This window comes from Chlorocebus sabaeus, chromosome 15 (assembly GCF_047675955.1).
Source record: "Chlorocebus sabaeus isolate Y175 chromosome 15, mChlSab1.0.hap1, whole genome shotgun sequence".
Lineage (NCBI taxonomy): Eukaryota > Metazoa > Chordata > Mammalia > Primates > Cercopithecidae > Chlorocebus > Chlorocebus sabaeus.
In genome coordinates this window covers 52455800-52470506 of record NC_132918.1, presented here as the reverse complement: position 1 = coordinate 52470506, position 14707 = coordinate 52455800, and the positions used below count along the sequence as shown (strand labels likewise).

The following is a 14707-nucleotide window of genomic DNA, read 5'->3' as shown; positions in this document are numbered from 1 at the left end:
AGAAGAAAACCTAGGCAATACTATTGAGGACATAGGCATAGGCAAAGACTTCATGGCTAAAACACCAAAAGCAAAGGCAACAAAAGCCAAAATAGACCAGTGAGATCTAATTAAACTAAAGAGCTTCTGCACAGCAAAAGAAACTACCATCAGAGTGAACAGGCAACCTACAGAATGGGAGAAAATTTTTGCAATCTATCTACCTGACAAAGGGCTAATATCCAGAATCTATAAAGAACTTAAACAATTTTGCAAGAAAAAAACAACCCCCTGGAAAAGTGGGTGAAGGATATGAACAGACACTTCTCAAAAGAAGACATTTATATGGCCAATAAACATGTGAAAAAAAGCTCATCATCACTGGTCATTAGAGAAATGCAAATTAAAACCACAAGATACTATCTCACACCAGTTAGAATGGTGATCATTAAAAAGTCAGAAAACAACAGATGCTGGAGAGGATGTGTAGAAATAGGAACACTTTTACACTGTTGGTGGGGGTGTAAATTAGTTCAATCATTGTGGAAGACAGTGTGGCAATTCCTCAAGGATCTAGAACCAGAAGAAATACCATTTGACCCAGCAATCCCATTACTGAGTATATATCCAAAGTATTATAAATAATTCTACTATAAAGACACATGCACACGTTTATTGCAACACTATTTATGACAGCAAAGACTTGGAGCTAACTCAAATGCCCATCAGTGATAGACTGGATAAAGATAATGTGGCACATATACATCATGGAATACTACGCAGCTGTGAAAAAGGATGAGTGCATGTCCTTTGAAGCTGGAAACCATCATTCTCAGCAAACTAACACAAGAATGGAAAACCAAACACTGCATGTTCTCACTTATAAGTGGGAGTTGAACAATGAGAACACATGGACACAGCAAGGGGAACATCACACACTGGGGCCTGTCGGGGGGTGGGGGGTTAGGGGAGGGATAGCATTAGGAGAAATACCTAATGTAGATGATGGGTTGATGGGTGCAGCAAACCACCATGGCAAGTGTATACTTATGTAACAAACCTGAACGTTCTGCACATGTACCCCAGAACTTAAAGTATTAAAAAAAAAAAAAAAAAAAAAATGTATACTTACCATATAACTCAGGAATTCCAATTCTAGGTATCTACCCAAGAAAACTGAAAGCATATGTCCACACAAATATTTGAACATACAGTTTACAAGAGCTTTCTCTGTAATAGCCAAAAACTAGAAACAACTAAAATGTCCATCAACAGATGAATGGATACACAAACTGTGGTATATCCATACAATGGAGTACTTCTCAGCAATAAAAAGGAATAAACTATGGATATGTGCAACTACATGGGTGAATCTTGAAATAATTATGCTGAATGAAAAAAACTGAATATCAATTATATCAATAGCCCATGCCATCTGAATTGTCTTTTCCCAAAAGTCTTTCAATATACCTCAAACATTTGCAAATTTCCTTGACCTCTTTGCATATACATACAAAACCAATGTTTCCTTTCTCCCAACTACAAAACATGCAGCACTAAACCATTCTAAAATTGGAAGCAACTGTATACCAAAAATAGAAGAATGTGTCTTAAACTATGAAATAATTATTCTCCACAGGCACTTTCATCTTCTCAAGAAAGCAAAGATTGATTAGTATGGTCAAGAATAGAAGCTGACACCTCAAAACATGCCACTTTGGTATAAGGATTATTCTGAGTTGAAGGCAACTAAAACAATAACACGAGAAAAGCTCTCTGCCCTTCCTTTATTAGCCTAAAGGAGTACATAAATTTGTACAGAAATTAATCCAGTGACAACCCTGGATCCTTATTAGCCCAGAGGTGGCACTAGAGGATTCTACATAACCAACTTTACTGACTAGCCCTTATCTTCCATTAGTCCCTGATATATTTACCTTCCCACAATTTGCTTCCCTAGAGACTCAAAGTCTTTTTCCTTTGTCTTGCCACTTCTCTGAAAATTTACTGGTGGTGGCTGTTGTTAAGATGCTATAGAAGTCCAAGTTCTAGCAATCTCTTTGAGCCCAACATCCATGGGTTTCTCCCATGTATATATGATACAAACATATTCATAAACTTGTTTGTTTTTCACTTGTTAGGCTTTTGTTATAGAGCCCTGATTGAGAATCTGAAAGGATAGAAGTAGAAATATTTTTTCCTTCTCTATAATAGAATGAGATGTTTGACTAGTATGAAATGAGGCAACCTAGCAACATTCAGGGACAGCAATTCCTTGGGTTTGTGATTTCTGTTGACACTCTATAAAGTACCCATCAGAGACTTAAAAAAACAAACAACTAATTTCAGTTGATCCTATTAGGACAGATAGCCTTCCCCAACCCCAGGTATCCACTCCTCAATCCTATTTGCCTTTCCCCTTCTATGGATGACTGAAACATGAAACCTCCTCTGTATCAATTTATAAGCTACAGGACAAATCTTTGGGATGTGGAACAAAGAGCTAAAGGCATGATAAATCATTTATGATAGATGAAACCATTTGATAGAAAATACATGGCATTACATTCAAGTCACCCCTTACCAATGAACTCTCATGTATCTGTTCTTTGAAGTGCTTAAAACCCTGGTAAATTTGTAAGCCTTGTATTTCTAATAATTTAATTTTGTTATTAATTATATCGCAACCTCTCTGAAAGATAAATAGATATCTTCCCCAACAAAGACCACTGGTCTTCCCTGCTCTGAACTTGTTCACTCAGCCAAAGACCCAGCACAGCACCTTTACAGCTTCTGATGGCTGCTTTTTCACACCAATAAGTCAATGATTTAAAGAGCTTCAGATTTCTACTTGCTCTATAAGAGCAAGGTCAAAACCAATGCATACAGAAAATATTTCCAAAATACCCCTCCTTTCAGAGAGATGTTATAAATATATTATCGATGAGGAAAGCAACCTTGTTAACAAAGCCAACCTAGGCCGGGCGCAGTGGCTCACGCCTATAATCTCAGCACTTTGGGAGGCTGAGGCGGGTGGATCATGAAGTCAGGAGTTCAAGAGCAGCCTGGCCAAGATAGTGAAACTCCGTCTCTACTAAAACACAAAAAATTAGCCAGGCATGGTGGTGCATGCCTGTAGTCTCAGCTACTTGGGAGGCTGAGGCAGGAGAATCACTTGAACCTGGGAGGCGGAGATTGCAGTGAGGCTAGATCATGCCACTGCACTCCAGCCTGGGCGACACAGCTGAACTCTGTCTCAAAAAAAAAAAAAAAAAAAAGCCAACCTAAAAATATAGCATTCTAATAGTAGAGGAGTTTGTCAAACAATGTCTTCTCTGAAACTATGATCAATATCAGCAGCTCTAGTACTGCCTGCCCCAAGCTGGCACATAAACAAGGTCAGAGCACCAACTGCCTCTATCCTCATACTAGAGCTCCCTAGTATCTCTGGTTAATTCTCTCGGACTCCATGGAATTTATACTAACTCATCTGATCCTTCCAATACTGCCAGAATACACTGAGGGGACTTCCAGACCCTGCCTGATGAATACTGCTCCCTTTTAGATAGCCTGAACTCACATATGCAAAGGTATATATAGTGTTGTGTCAGCAAAACCACTAAAATAAGAACTTAATGTTTATAATGATATAATGTTGGTAAAGATCAGAAACATCTCACACAACTAAACATTAGTTACCAGCACAAGATTCATTTCCTTTAATCACAATAAACACCCAAGTTTTAAGTTTTTAAAATTAGAAAGTTAATTATTTAATGTCATAAAATTGCCATTTCTGTTTTAGACATAAAAAGTTGTAGATGCCAGCCAGGTGCAGTGCCCCACACCTGTAATCCCAGCACTTTGGGAGGCCGAGGCAGGCGCATCGCTTGAGCTCAGGAGTTTGAGACCAGCCTAGGTAACACGGCAAAAGCCTGTCTCTATAAAAAATATAAAAATTAACCAGGCATGGTGGCATGTGCCTGTAGTCCCAGCTACTCTAGAGGCTGAGGTGGAAGGATCACCTGAGCTCAGGAGGCAGAGGTTGCACTGGGCCGTGATTGCGCCACTGCACTCCAACGTGGGTGACAGAGCCAGACGCTGACTCAAAAAAGTAAATAAATAAAGTTGTAGATGCCTATTAGATATCCAGTAGAGATATCAAGTAGGCAACTGGATATGAGTCTGGAATTCGGGGAGAGGACAGGGCTACAGATATAAATTTTGGATCCTATATTAGATTGAGATTACCAAGGGAATCAAAGTATATAGGAAAGAGAAAAGATCCAAAGCCTGAGCACTGGGGAATTCCAACACTAAGAGGCTAGGGAGATGAGGGAAAAAAAACAGCAAAAGAAATTAGAGAATGATCAGTAAGGTCAGAGGGAAATAAAGAGGACATTCTGGAAATCAAGTGAAGAAAATTTCAAGGTAGCAGTGATAGGCCAAAAAAGGTAAAAACCACTGAATCAAACAACATGGAAGTCACCTGGGACCATAATAAGCTGTTTTAGTACTAACTAACTATCATCTAGGAATTCATAACTCAGTACCTGTAAAGTTTTCTGCTCCTTTTGAAGATCTTTTATTTTATTCTGTTGCTGGCAAGCCCTATTTAGTGATTCATCCTCCAATTCACCAATTTTGGATTTCACACTCTCCATAATTTGTTCCAAGTCATTAGCTCGTTGTTCTTGATTGGTTGCTCGGCTGTGCTCTAGCTGAAGTTCATTTCTAAGTTAATAGACATACAATTTCTTCCCTTAGTATTAAAATCAAATTACCAAACATATCCATATAACAACATATTGACTTTCTAAAGTTTCTTTGCATTCTCTTTATCCAAAATGCTTGGAATCAGAAGTGATTCATATTTCAGATTTGGGAATATTTGCATCGTACTTACTAGTTAAGTATCTCAAATCTGAAAATCCAAAATCCAAAATGCTCCAATAAGCATTTCCTTTAAGCATCATGTTGGTGCTCAAAAAGTTTCAAATTTTGGAGCCTTTCAAAATTTCAGATTTGAGATGCTCATCCTGCAACAGAAACTAATAGAAGAAATACAGGGTACCATTAAACATACATGCTAAGCTATTACCAAAAGATTTACCTATTAAAATTTTACCTACAAAATTTTTTTTTTTTTTTTTTTGAGATGGAGTCTCGCTCTGTGACCCAGGCTGGAGTGCAGTGGCCGGATCTCAGCTCACTGCAAGCTCCGCCTCCCGGGTTCATGCCATTCTCCTGCCTCAGCCTCCCACATAGCTGGGACTACAGGCGCCTGCCACCTCGCCCGGCTCGTGTTTTGTATTTTTTTTTTTTTAGTAGAGACGGGGTTTCACCGTGTTAGCCAGGATGGTCTCGATCTCCCGACCTCGTGATCCGCCCGTCTCAGCCTCCCAAAGTGCTGGGATTACAGGCTTGAGCCACCGCGCCCAGCCAAAAATATTTTTTAGTTTAATATTTAATCAAAATGGGAAATTAAATTTCAAGATTGTTTTCAATGCAGTTATTTTTAGAATGCATACAAACAATTCAAAAGAAATATTTTCCATTTTCTTACCTAAGCTGCTGATTAGTTTCTATAAGCTCCTGTATCATGTTCTGTTGACGTGATGTTTCTTCCACCAACAATTTCAAATTCTGTCTCATCCTTTGTGATGACTGCTTGTCAAAAATGATGAGATCTACATTTTAAAAAGTATGTAATACAGATAGTAAAAATAAAAGGCAAAAGATTTAAGATAAAAAAATTTTTAAGGAAAAATACTTTTTACCTTAAGCAGCAAGAATAGGATCTAATTACCTTTGAGATCTGTTCTTTTGACTAGAGACAAAGGTTTTAAGCCATGCATCATCAATAGCACATTTATGCTTTCCCATTCTGCTTCTTCCTGCTACAATTACAAAGAAAGGAAAAAGGGTCAACTTTAAGATATAAAGTGAAGAAATTCTCTCATACATAATTTCCTGCATTTTCAGAATAGAACATTTTCTTCAAAAGTTTTAAGTATAAATGTTTATGCATATACAATATCCAAAAAACACATTTATTGTTTCTAGCAAAATTAGCAATAGACTAGAAGTATGTAAATAAGCACAAATTATTGCATTATACAGAATACTCACATGTAGGCCTCAATGGACAAAACCAACAACAATAAAAACACCTTGTAATTTCAGTGAATCAAACAACTCTAAGGTTTTAGATTTAATAAGCCAAACCACGCCCTGCTCAGAATAAACATCTGCACACTAGGCTATAATAACTGAATAGTAAAGAAAAGGTGAGTCACTTCTAAGTATCAATTTCATAATGACTAGGGTCACAAAAAAATCAAAACATACCTGACTAGTTGGAGCCAATATTTCAGACAGCTCCTTGTCAAATGGACAAGGTCTAACTATAAAAAGGAGCCTGTCCATCTGGATAACTGACTCTAACAGAATCATACTGAAAGATGCTCTCAAAGTCAAATAAATCTTTCTTTTTGACTGTTGACTTTTTCCTCCTTTTTTTTGACACCTCCTCCCATTCATAACTTTTCCCTCATTTATGCTTTAGTCTTTCTGATCACAGAGTTTAACTACGTGGTAGACACAACTAAAATTATCACTGAGGTTTGTTTTAGGAACCAAAAGCTCTGAGTTAGTGTCTCAGAACATCTACTGTAACTCATAAAAATAAAATGCTCTATACATAATAAAGTCACATATTTTGAATGATTAACTTATACATATTGTTCCCTGATACCTCTTACACTTTAAGGTAAAGTAATTGTAAATTCTGAAAATAGCTGGGAATGGCATTTTCCAAAGTACATGCTACAGAACACTAGTCTAATGAAATGTTCATCAAACTAGTGTTAAGTAGGTATGAAATGTTGTATACTAAATCCTCCCTTTGGAGACTAATATTGTGAAGTCTTAGAGTAATTAAACCATTTCATAGTCTTTAACCCAGCATTTCCCAAAATTATGAGAAAAGCATCCTTTTAAAGTCAAATTTTCCTGTTTGCAGATGTAGCATTCTTTGGCACATATTTTGAGAAGCAATGTCTTAACTATTTTAAGTTTACCTGTTTTTCAGTCATGAGTCTATCTGACGGTTGATTGGAATCCTGAGGTTTAGGGGCTACCGGAAACATAGTTTCTTTTGTAGAATCAAAAGAAACAGAAATTGGCAATTAAAAAATTTGAGTTGCCTGAATGAAAAAAGACAAAAAGTGCAATAGGAGTTAAAGAAAAGTATATTTAAAAGAATCCACTTCTCTTGCAGGGCAATTCAGGTCATTCCTGCGTCAAAACTTCATGACTTCTTAGATAGCAGATTGTAAGACTCATTTGAATAAACCCTATCTTATAATGTTCTCCTCTGGAAATAAAGCATTCTGGGATTTTACACATATACCACACACACACATACTCTGTCCTGTCCCACCCCCCACCACAGAATGAAGGAAATATCTAACTGTATAATGTGAAAAGCATGTGACATTAATAAACTGTTAACTTTTGGAAGATGCTTCTTTCAGTTCTTTATGCTGCATTCAGAAAAATACAGAAGACATACTCCTCCAAATAGAGGATACACTGATGAAGTATAATGCATAACTGGTACCCAAGAACAAAGGAAAGAATGGAGTGGAAGCAGCATTTGAAGAGCTAATGGCTAAGAAAAATTTGAGAATCAATGAAAGACACAAATCCACACATTCTAGAAACCCAACATACTGCAACTGGGATAAAGTAAAAAAGAAAAAAGAAAAAAAAAGTCAGTCATACCTAGACATATCTTTAATGTGCTGAAAGAAAATAATTGCTGATCTAATTCTAAAGCCAGTGAAAACATTCATTAATGAATAATAAAGGCAAAAGTAATATATTTTCAAATACATGACACAAAATAAATCTGAGAGTTCATCAAATCTGCTCTGTAAAAAAATTCTAAAGAAGATGCTTCATGCAGAAGACTCCCTGATAGAAAAGCAGAGATATAGAAAAAAATAGAGCAAAAAAATGAGTCTAAACACAGACTACATAACGAGATCTTGTGAAGTTTAAAATATACAATTAAAGTACACAATAACAGAAATATATTAGCTGAGAGTACGGCAAATGGAGTAACAGTGTTCTAAGTTTGTTTACAATCCAGGTGGACACTGGTAAAGGTATCTGATAACATTGGGCTTTTGAATAAGTTAAGGATGCTTGAGAATTTCTAGGACATCAACTGAAGAATCAAACAGAAGCATATAATTTTCTAACTAGTAAAGGGGAAAAACAAGACTATAATGATGGATTTTAAAAAATATACCCAAGTCCAAGATGGCCAAATATGAACAGCTCTAGTCTGCAGCTCCCAGTGTGATTGATGCAGAAGACGGGTGATTTCTGCATTTCCAACTGAGGTACCTGGTTCTTCTCATTGGGACTGGCTGGAAAGCAGGTGCAGACCACAGAGGGCGAGCCAAAGCAGGGCGGGGCATCACCTCACCCAGGAAGCACAAGGAGTCAGGGTACTTCCCTTTCGTAGCCAAAGGAAGCCATGACAGACTGTACCAGGAAAATCGAGACACTGCTACCCAAATACGGCACTTTTCCAATGGTCTTAGCAAACTGCAAACCAGGAGATTATATCCCATGCCTGGCTCAGCGGGTCCCACGTCCACAGAGCCTTGCTCACTGCTAGTGCAGCAGTCCGAGATTGAACTGCAAGGTGGTAGCCTGGTTGAGGGAGGGGCATCCACTATTGCTGAGGCTTGAGTAGGTTAACAAAGCAGCCAGGAAACTCGAACTGGGTGGAGCCCATCACAGCTCAACGAAGCCTGCCTGCCTCTGTGGACTCCACCTCTGGGGGCAGGGCATACCTGAACAAAGGCAGCAGAAACTTCTGCAGACTGAAACATCCCTGTCTGACAGCTCTAAAGACAGCAGTGGTTCTCCCAGCACGGTCTTTGAGCTCTGAGAACGGACAGACTGCCTCAAGTGGGTCCCTGACCTCCATGTAGCCTAACTGGGAGACACCTCCCAGTAGGACCCAACTGACACCTCATACAGCCGGGTGCCCCTCTGAGACGAACCTTTCAGAGGAAGGATCAGGCAGCAACATTTGCTGTTCTACAATATTTGTTGTTCTGCAGCCTCCGCTGGTGATACCGAGGCAAACAGGTTCTGGAGTGGACCTCCAGCAAACTCCCATAGACCTGCAGCTGAGGGACCTAACTGTTAGAAAGAAAACTAACAAACAGAAAGGAATAGCATCAACGTCAACAAAAAGGACATCCATACCAAAATCCCATCTGTAAGTCACCATCATCAAAGACCAAAGGTAGATAAAACCAAAAAGATGGGGAGAAACCACAGCAGAAAAGCTGAAAATTCTAAAAATCAGAGCGCCTCTTCTCCTCCAAAGGATCGCAGCTCCTCATCAGCAACGGAACAAGGCTGGATGGAGAATGACTTTGATGAGTCGACAGAAGTAGGCTTCAAAAGATCAGTAATAACAAACTTCTCCAAGCTAAAGGAGGATATTCAAACCCATCACAAGGAAGCTAAAAACCTTGAAAAAAGATTAGACAAATGGCTTACTAGAAAAAACAGTGTAGAGAAGACCTCAAATGACCTGATGGAGCTGAAAACCATGACATGAGAACTAGGTGACGCATGCACCACAAGCTTCAGTAGCCGATTTGATCAAGTGGCAGAAAGGATAACAGTGATTGATGATAAAATTAATAAAATGAAGCGAGATAATAAGTTTAGAGAAAAGAGTGAAAAGGAACGAACAAAGCTTCCAAGAAATATGGGACTATATGAAAAGACCAAATCTACATTTGATTGGTGTACCCAAAAGTGACAGGGAGAATGGAACCAAGCTGGAAAACACTCCTCAGGATATTATCCAGGAGAACTACTGCAACCTAGCAAGACAGGCCAACATTCAAATTCAGGAAATACCGAGACCACCACAAAGATACTTCTTGAGAAGAGCAACCCCAAGACACATAATTGTCAGATTCACCAAGGTTGAAATGAAGTAAAAAATGTCAAGGGCAGCCAGAGAGAAAGGTCAGGTTAACCACAAAGGGAAGTCCATCAGACTAACAGCAGATCTCTCGGTAGAAACCCTACAAGCCAGAAGAGAGTGAGGGCCAATATTCAACATTCTTAAAGAAAAGAATTTTCAATCCAGAATTTCATATCAGCCAAACTAAGCTTCATACATGAAGGAGAAATAAAATCCTTTACAGACAAGCAAATGCTGAGAGATTTTGTCACCACCAGGCCTGCCTTACAACAGCTCCTGAAGGTAGCACTAAACATGGAAAGGAACAACCAGTACCAGCCACTGCAAAAACATGCCAAATTGTAAAGATCAACAATGCTAGGAAGAAACTGCATCAACTAACAGGCAAAATAACCAGCTATCATCAAAATGACAGGATCAAATTCACACATAACAATATTAACCTTAAATATAAATGGGATAAATGTGTCAATTAAAAGACAGACTGGCAAACTGGATAAAGAGTCAAGACTCATCAGTGTTCTGTATTCAGGAGACCCATCTCACGTGCAGAGACACACACAGGCTCAAAATAAAGGGATGAAGGAAGATCTACCAAGCAAATGGAAAGCAAAAAAAAAAAAAAAAAAAAAAAAGCAGGGGTTGCAACCCTAGTCTCTGATAAAAGAGACTTTAAACTAACAAAGATCAAAAGAGACAAAGAAGGCTATTACATAATGGTAAAGGGATCAATTCAACAAGAAGAGCTAGCTATCCTAAATATATATGTACCCAAAACAGGAGCAGCTAGATTCATAAAGCAAGTCCTTAGAGACCTACAAAGAGACTTAGACTCCCACACAATAATAATGGGAGACTTTAACATCCCAATGTCAATATTAGACAGATCAACGAGACAGAAAGTTAACAAGGATATCCAGGACTTGAACTCAGGTCTGCACCAAGCAGACCTAATAGACATCTACAGAACTCTCCACCCCAAATCAACAGAATATACATTCTTCTCAGCACCACATCACACTTATTCAAAAATTGACCACATAGTTGGAAGTAAAGCACTCCTCAGCAAATGCAAAAGAACAGAAATGACAACGAACTGTCTCTCAGACCACAGTGCAATCAAATTAGAACTCAGGATTAAGAAACTCACTCAAAACTGCACAACTACATGGAAACTGAACAATCTGCTCCTGAATGACTACTGGGTAAATAACAAAATGAAGACAGAAATAAAGATGTTCTTTGAAAACAATAAGAACAAAGACACAATGTACCAGAATATCTGGGACACATTTAAAGTAATGTGTACAGGGAAATTTATAGCACCAAATGCCCACAAGAGAAAGCAGGAAAGATCTAACATAGATACCCTAACATCACAATTAAAAGAACTAGAGAAGCAAGAGCAAACAAATTCAAAAGCTAGCAGAAGACAAGAAATAACTAAGATCACAGCAGAACTGAAGGAGATAGAGACACAAAAAACCCTTCAAAAAAAAAAAAAAAAAATCAATGAATCCAGGAGCTAGTTTTTTGAAAAGATCAACAAAATAGACTGCTAGCAAAACTAATAAAGAAGAAAAGAGAGAAGAATCAAATAGATGCAATAAAAAATGATAAAGGGGATATCACCACCGACCCCACAGAAATACAAACTACCATCAGAGAATACTATAAACACCACTACACAAATAAACTAGAAAATCCAGAAGAGATGGATAAATTCCTGGACACATACACCCTCCCAAGTCTAAACCAGGAAGAAGTTGGAATCCCTGAATAGATCAATAACAGGCTCAATAATTAACAGCCTACCACCAAAAAAAGTCCAGGACCAGATGGATTTACAGCCGAATTCTACCAGAGGTATAAAGAGGAGCTGGTACCATTCCTTCTGAAACTATTCCAATCGATAGAAGAAGAGAGAATCCTCCCTAACTCATTTTATGAGGCCAGCATCATCCTGATACCAAAGCCTGGCAGAGATACAACAAAAAAAGAAAATTTCGGGCCAATATCCCTGATGAACATCGATGTGAAAATCCTAAATAAAATACTGGCAAACCGAATCCAGCAGCACATCAAAAAGCTTATCCACCAAGATCAAGTTGGCTTCATCCCTGGGATGCAAGGCTGGTTCAACACATGCAAATCAATAAACGTAATCCATCACGTAAACAGAACCAAAGGCAAAAACCACATGATTATCTCAATAGATGCAGAAAAGGCCTTTGACAAAATTCAACAGCGCTTCATGCTAAAAACTCTCAATAAACTAGGTATCGATGGAACGTATCTCAAAATAATAAGAGCTATTTATGACAAACCCACAGCCAATATCATACTGAATGGGCAAAAACTGGAAGCATTCCCTTTGAAAACTGGCACAAGAGAGGGATGCCCTCTCTCACCACTCCTATTCAACATAGTGTTGGAAGTTCTGCCCAGGGCAATCGGGCAAGAAAAAGAAAAAAAAGGGCATTCAATTAGGAAAAGAGGAAGTCAAATTGTCCCTGTTTGCAGATGACATTGATCGTATATTTAGCAAACCCCACTGTCTCAGCCCAAAATGTCCTCGAGCTGATAAGCACCTTCAGCAAAGTCTCAGGATACAAAATCAAAGAAAAATCACAAGCATTCCTGTACACCAGTAACAGACAAACAGAAAGCCAAATCATGAGTGAACTCCCATTCACAATTGCTACAAAGAGAATAAAATACCTAAGAATCCAGCTTACAAGGGATGTGAAGGACCTCTTCAAGGAGAACTACAAACCACTGCTTAATGAAACAAAAGAGGACTCAAACAAATGGAAGAACATTCTATGCTCATGGATAGGAAGAATCAATATCGTGAAAATGGCCATACCGTCCAAGGTAATTTATAGATTTAATGCCATCCCCATCAAGCTACCAATTACTTTCTTCACAGAATTGGAAAAAATACTTTAAAGTTCATATGGAACCAAAAAAGAGCCCTCATAGCCAAGACAATCCTAAGCAAAAAGAACAAAGCTGGAGGCATCACGCTACCTGACTTCAAACTATACTACAATGCTACAGTAACCAAACCAGCATGGTACTGGTACCAAAACTGAAATACAGACCAATGGAACAGAACAGAGGCCTCAGAAATAACACCATACATCTACAACCATCTGATCTTTGACAAACCTGACAAAAACAAGAAATAGGGAAAGGATTTCCTATTTACAAATGCTGCTGGGAAAACTGGCTAGCCATACGTAAAAAGCTGAAACTGGGATCCCTTCCTTACACCTTGTACAATAATTAATTCAAAACGGATTAAAGATTTAAATGTTAGACCTAAAATCATAAAAACCCTACAAGAAAACCTAGGCAATACCATTCAGAACATAGGTATGGGCAAGGACTTCATGACTAAAACACCAAAAGCAATGGCAACAAAAACCGAAATAGACAAATGGGATTTAATTAAACTAAAGAGCTTCTACACAGCAAAAGAAACTACTGAGAGGGGACAACGTGCTAGCAGCCCTCACTCTGGGCGCTTCCTCGGCCTCAGCGTCCACTCTAGCAGTGCTTGAGGAGCCCTTCATCCCACCACTGAACTGTGGGAGCCCCTCTCTAGGCTGGCTGAGGCCAGATCCGGCTCCCTGTTTGCAGGGAGGTGTGGAGGGAGAGGCACGGGAGGGAAACAGGAATGTCCCCAGCACTCACAGGCCCGCGCGAGTTCCAGGTGGGTGCAGGCTCTGTGGCCCCTTGCTCAGAGCGGCTGGCTGGCATGCTGGCCCCAGGCAATAAGGGGCTTACCACCCAGGCCAGCAGCTGTGGAGGGTGCACCAGGTCCCCCAGCACTGCTGGCCCACCCACGCCGCACTCGAATTCTCGCCAGGCCTCAGCCACCTCCCCAGGGGGCAGGGCTCGGGACCTGCAGCCTGCCATGCCCAAGCCCCCTCCCCCATGGGTTCCCACCACGGGCGCCGCCCCCTGCTCTGTGGCGCCTGGTCCCATCCACCGCCCAAGGGCTGAGGAGTGCCAGCACTAAGCAAAGCCAGCTGAGCTCCTGAGGCGCAGCAGCGCGGGTACTTCCAGAACTTTTATGTCTAGCTACAGGATTGTAAATGCAACAATCAGCACTCTGCCTCTAGCCTGGGGTTTGTGCCTGCACCAATGAGCACTCTGTATCTAGCTCATCTGGTGGGGACTTGGATAACTTTTATGTCTAGCTAAAGGATTGTAAACACACCAATCAGCACTTTGTGTCTAGTTAAAGGATTGTAAATGCACCAATCAGCACTCTGTCTAGCTCAAGGTTTGTAAACGTACCAATCATCACCCTGTCAAAACAGACCAATTAACTCTCTGTAAAATGGACCAATCAAATATCTGTTAAAATGGACCAATCAGCAGGATGTGGGTGGGGTCAAATAAGAGAATAAAAGCAGGCTGCACAAGCCAGCAGCGGCAACCTGCTCAGGTCCCCTTCCGTGCTGTGGAAGTTTTGTTCTTTTGCTCTTTACAATGAATCTTACTGCTGCTCAGTCTTTGGGTCCACGCCACCTTTATGAGCTGTAACACTCACTGCAAAGGTCTGCAGCTTCACTCCTGAAGCCAGCGAGACCACGAACCCACCGGGAAGGACGAACAACTCCAGACGCACCGCCTTTATGAGCTGTAACACTCACCACGAAGTTCTGCAGCTTCACACCT

The 14707-nt window shown here is 39.8% G+C and overlaps 1 protein-coding gene across 11 annotated transcripts in view; it reads right to left on the bottom strand.

The window, feature by feature from the left end:
• Positions 1–14707, bottom strand: part of CEP70 (centrosomal protein 70) — a 114197-nt gene that overhangs the window by 80438 nt on the left and 19052 nt on the right. For 5 of the 11 annotated variants that reach the window (XM_073023571.1, XM_008008954.3, XM_073023576.1 and 2 more), the window contains 4 exons: positions 7062–7135; positions 5789–5879; positions 5546–5669; positions 4533–4713 (listed from right to left, as the gene is read on the bottom strand). In XM_073023571.1, coding sequence (XP_072879672.1) covers positions 4533–4713; positions 5546–5669; positions 5789–5879; positions 7062–7130 — 465 coding nt within the window. In that variant the 5' untranslated portion in view covers positions 7131–7135. Of the gene's footprint in view, positions 1–4532; positions 4714–5545; positions 5670–5788; positions 5880–7061; positions 7188–14707 lie in introns of those variants that run through there. The other 6 variants (XM_073023569.1, XM_073023573.1, XM_073023570.1 and 3 more) reach the window with 2 other exon arrangements.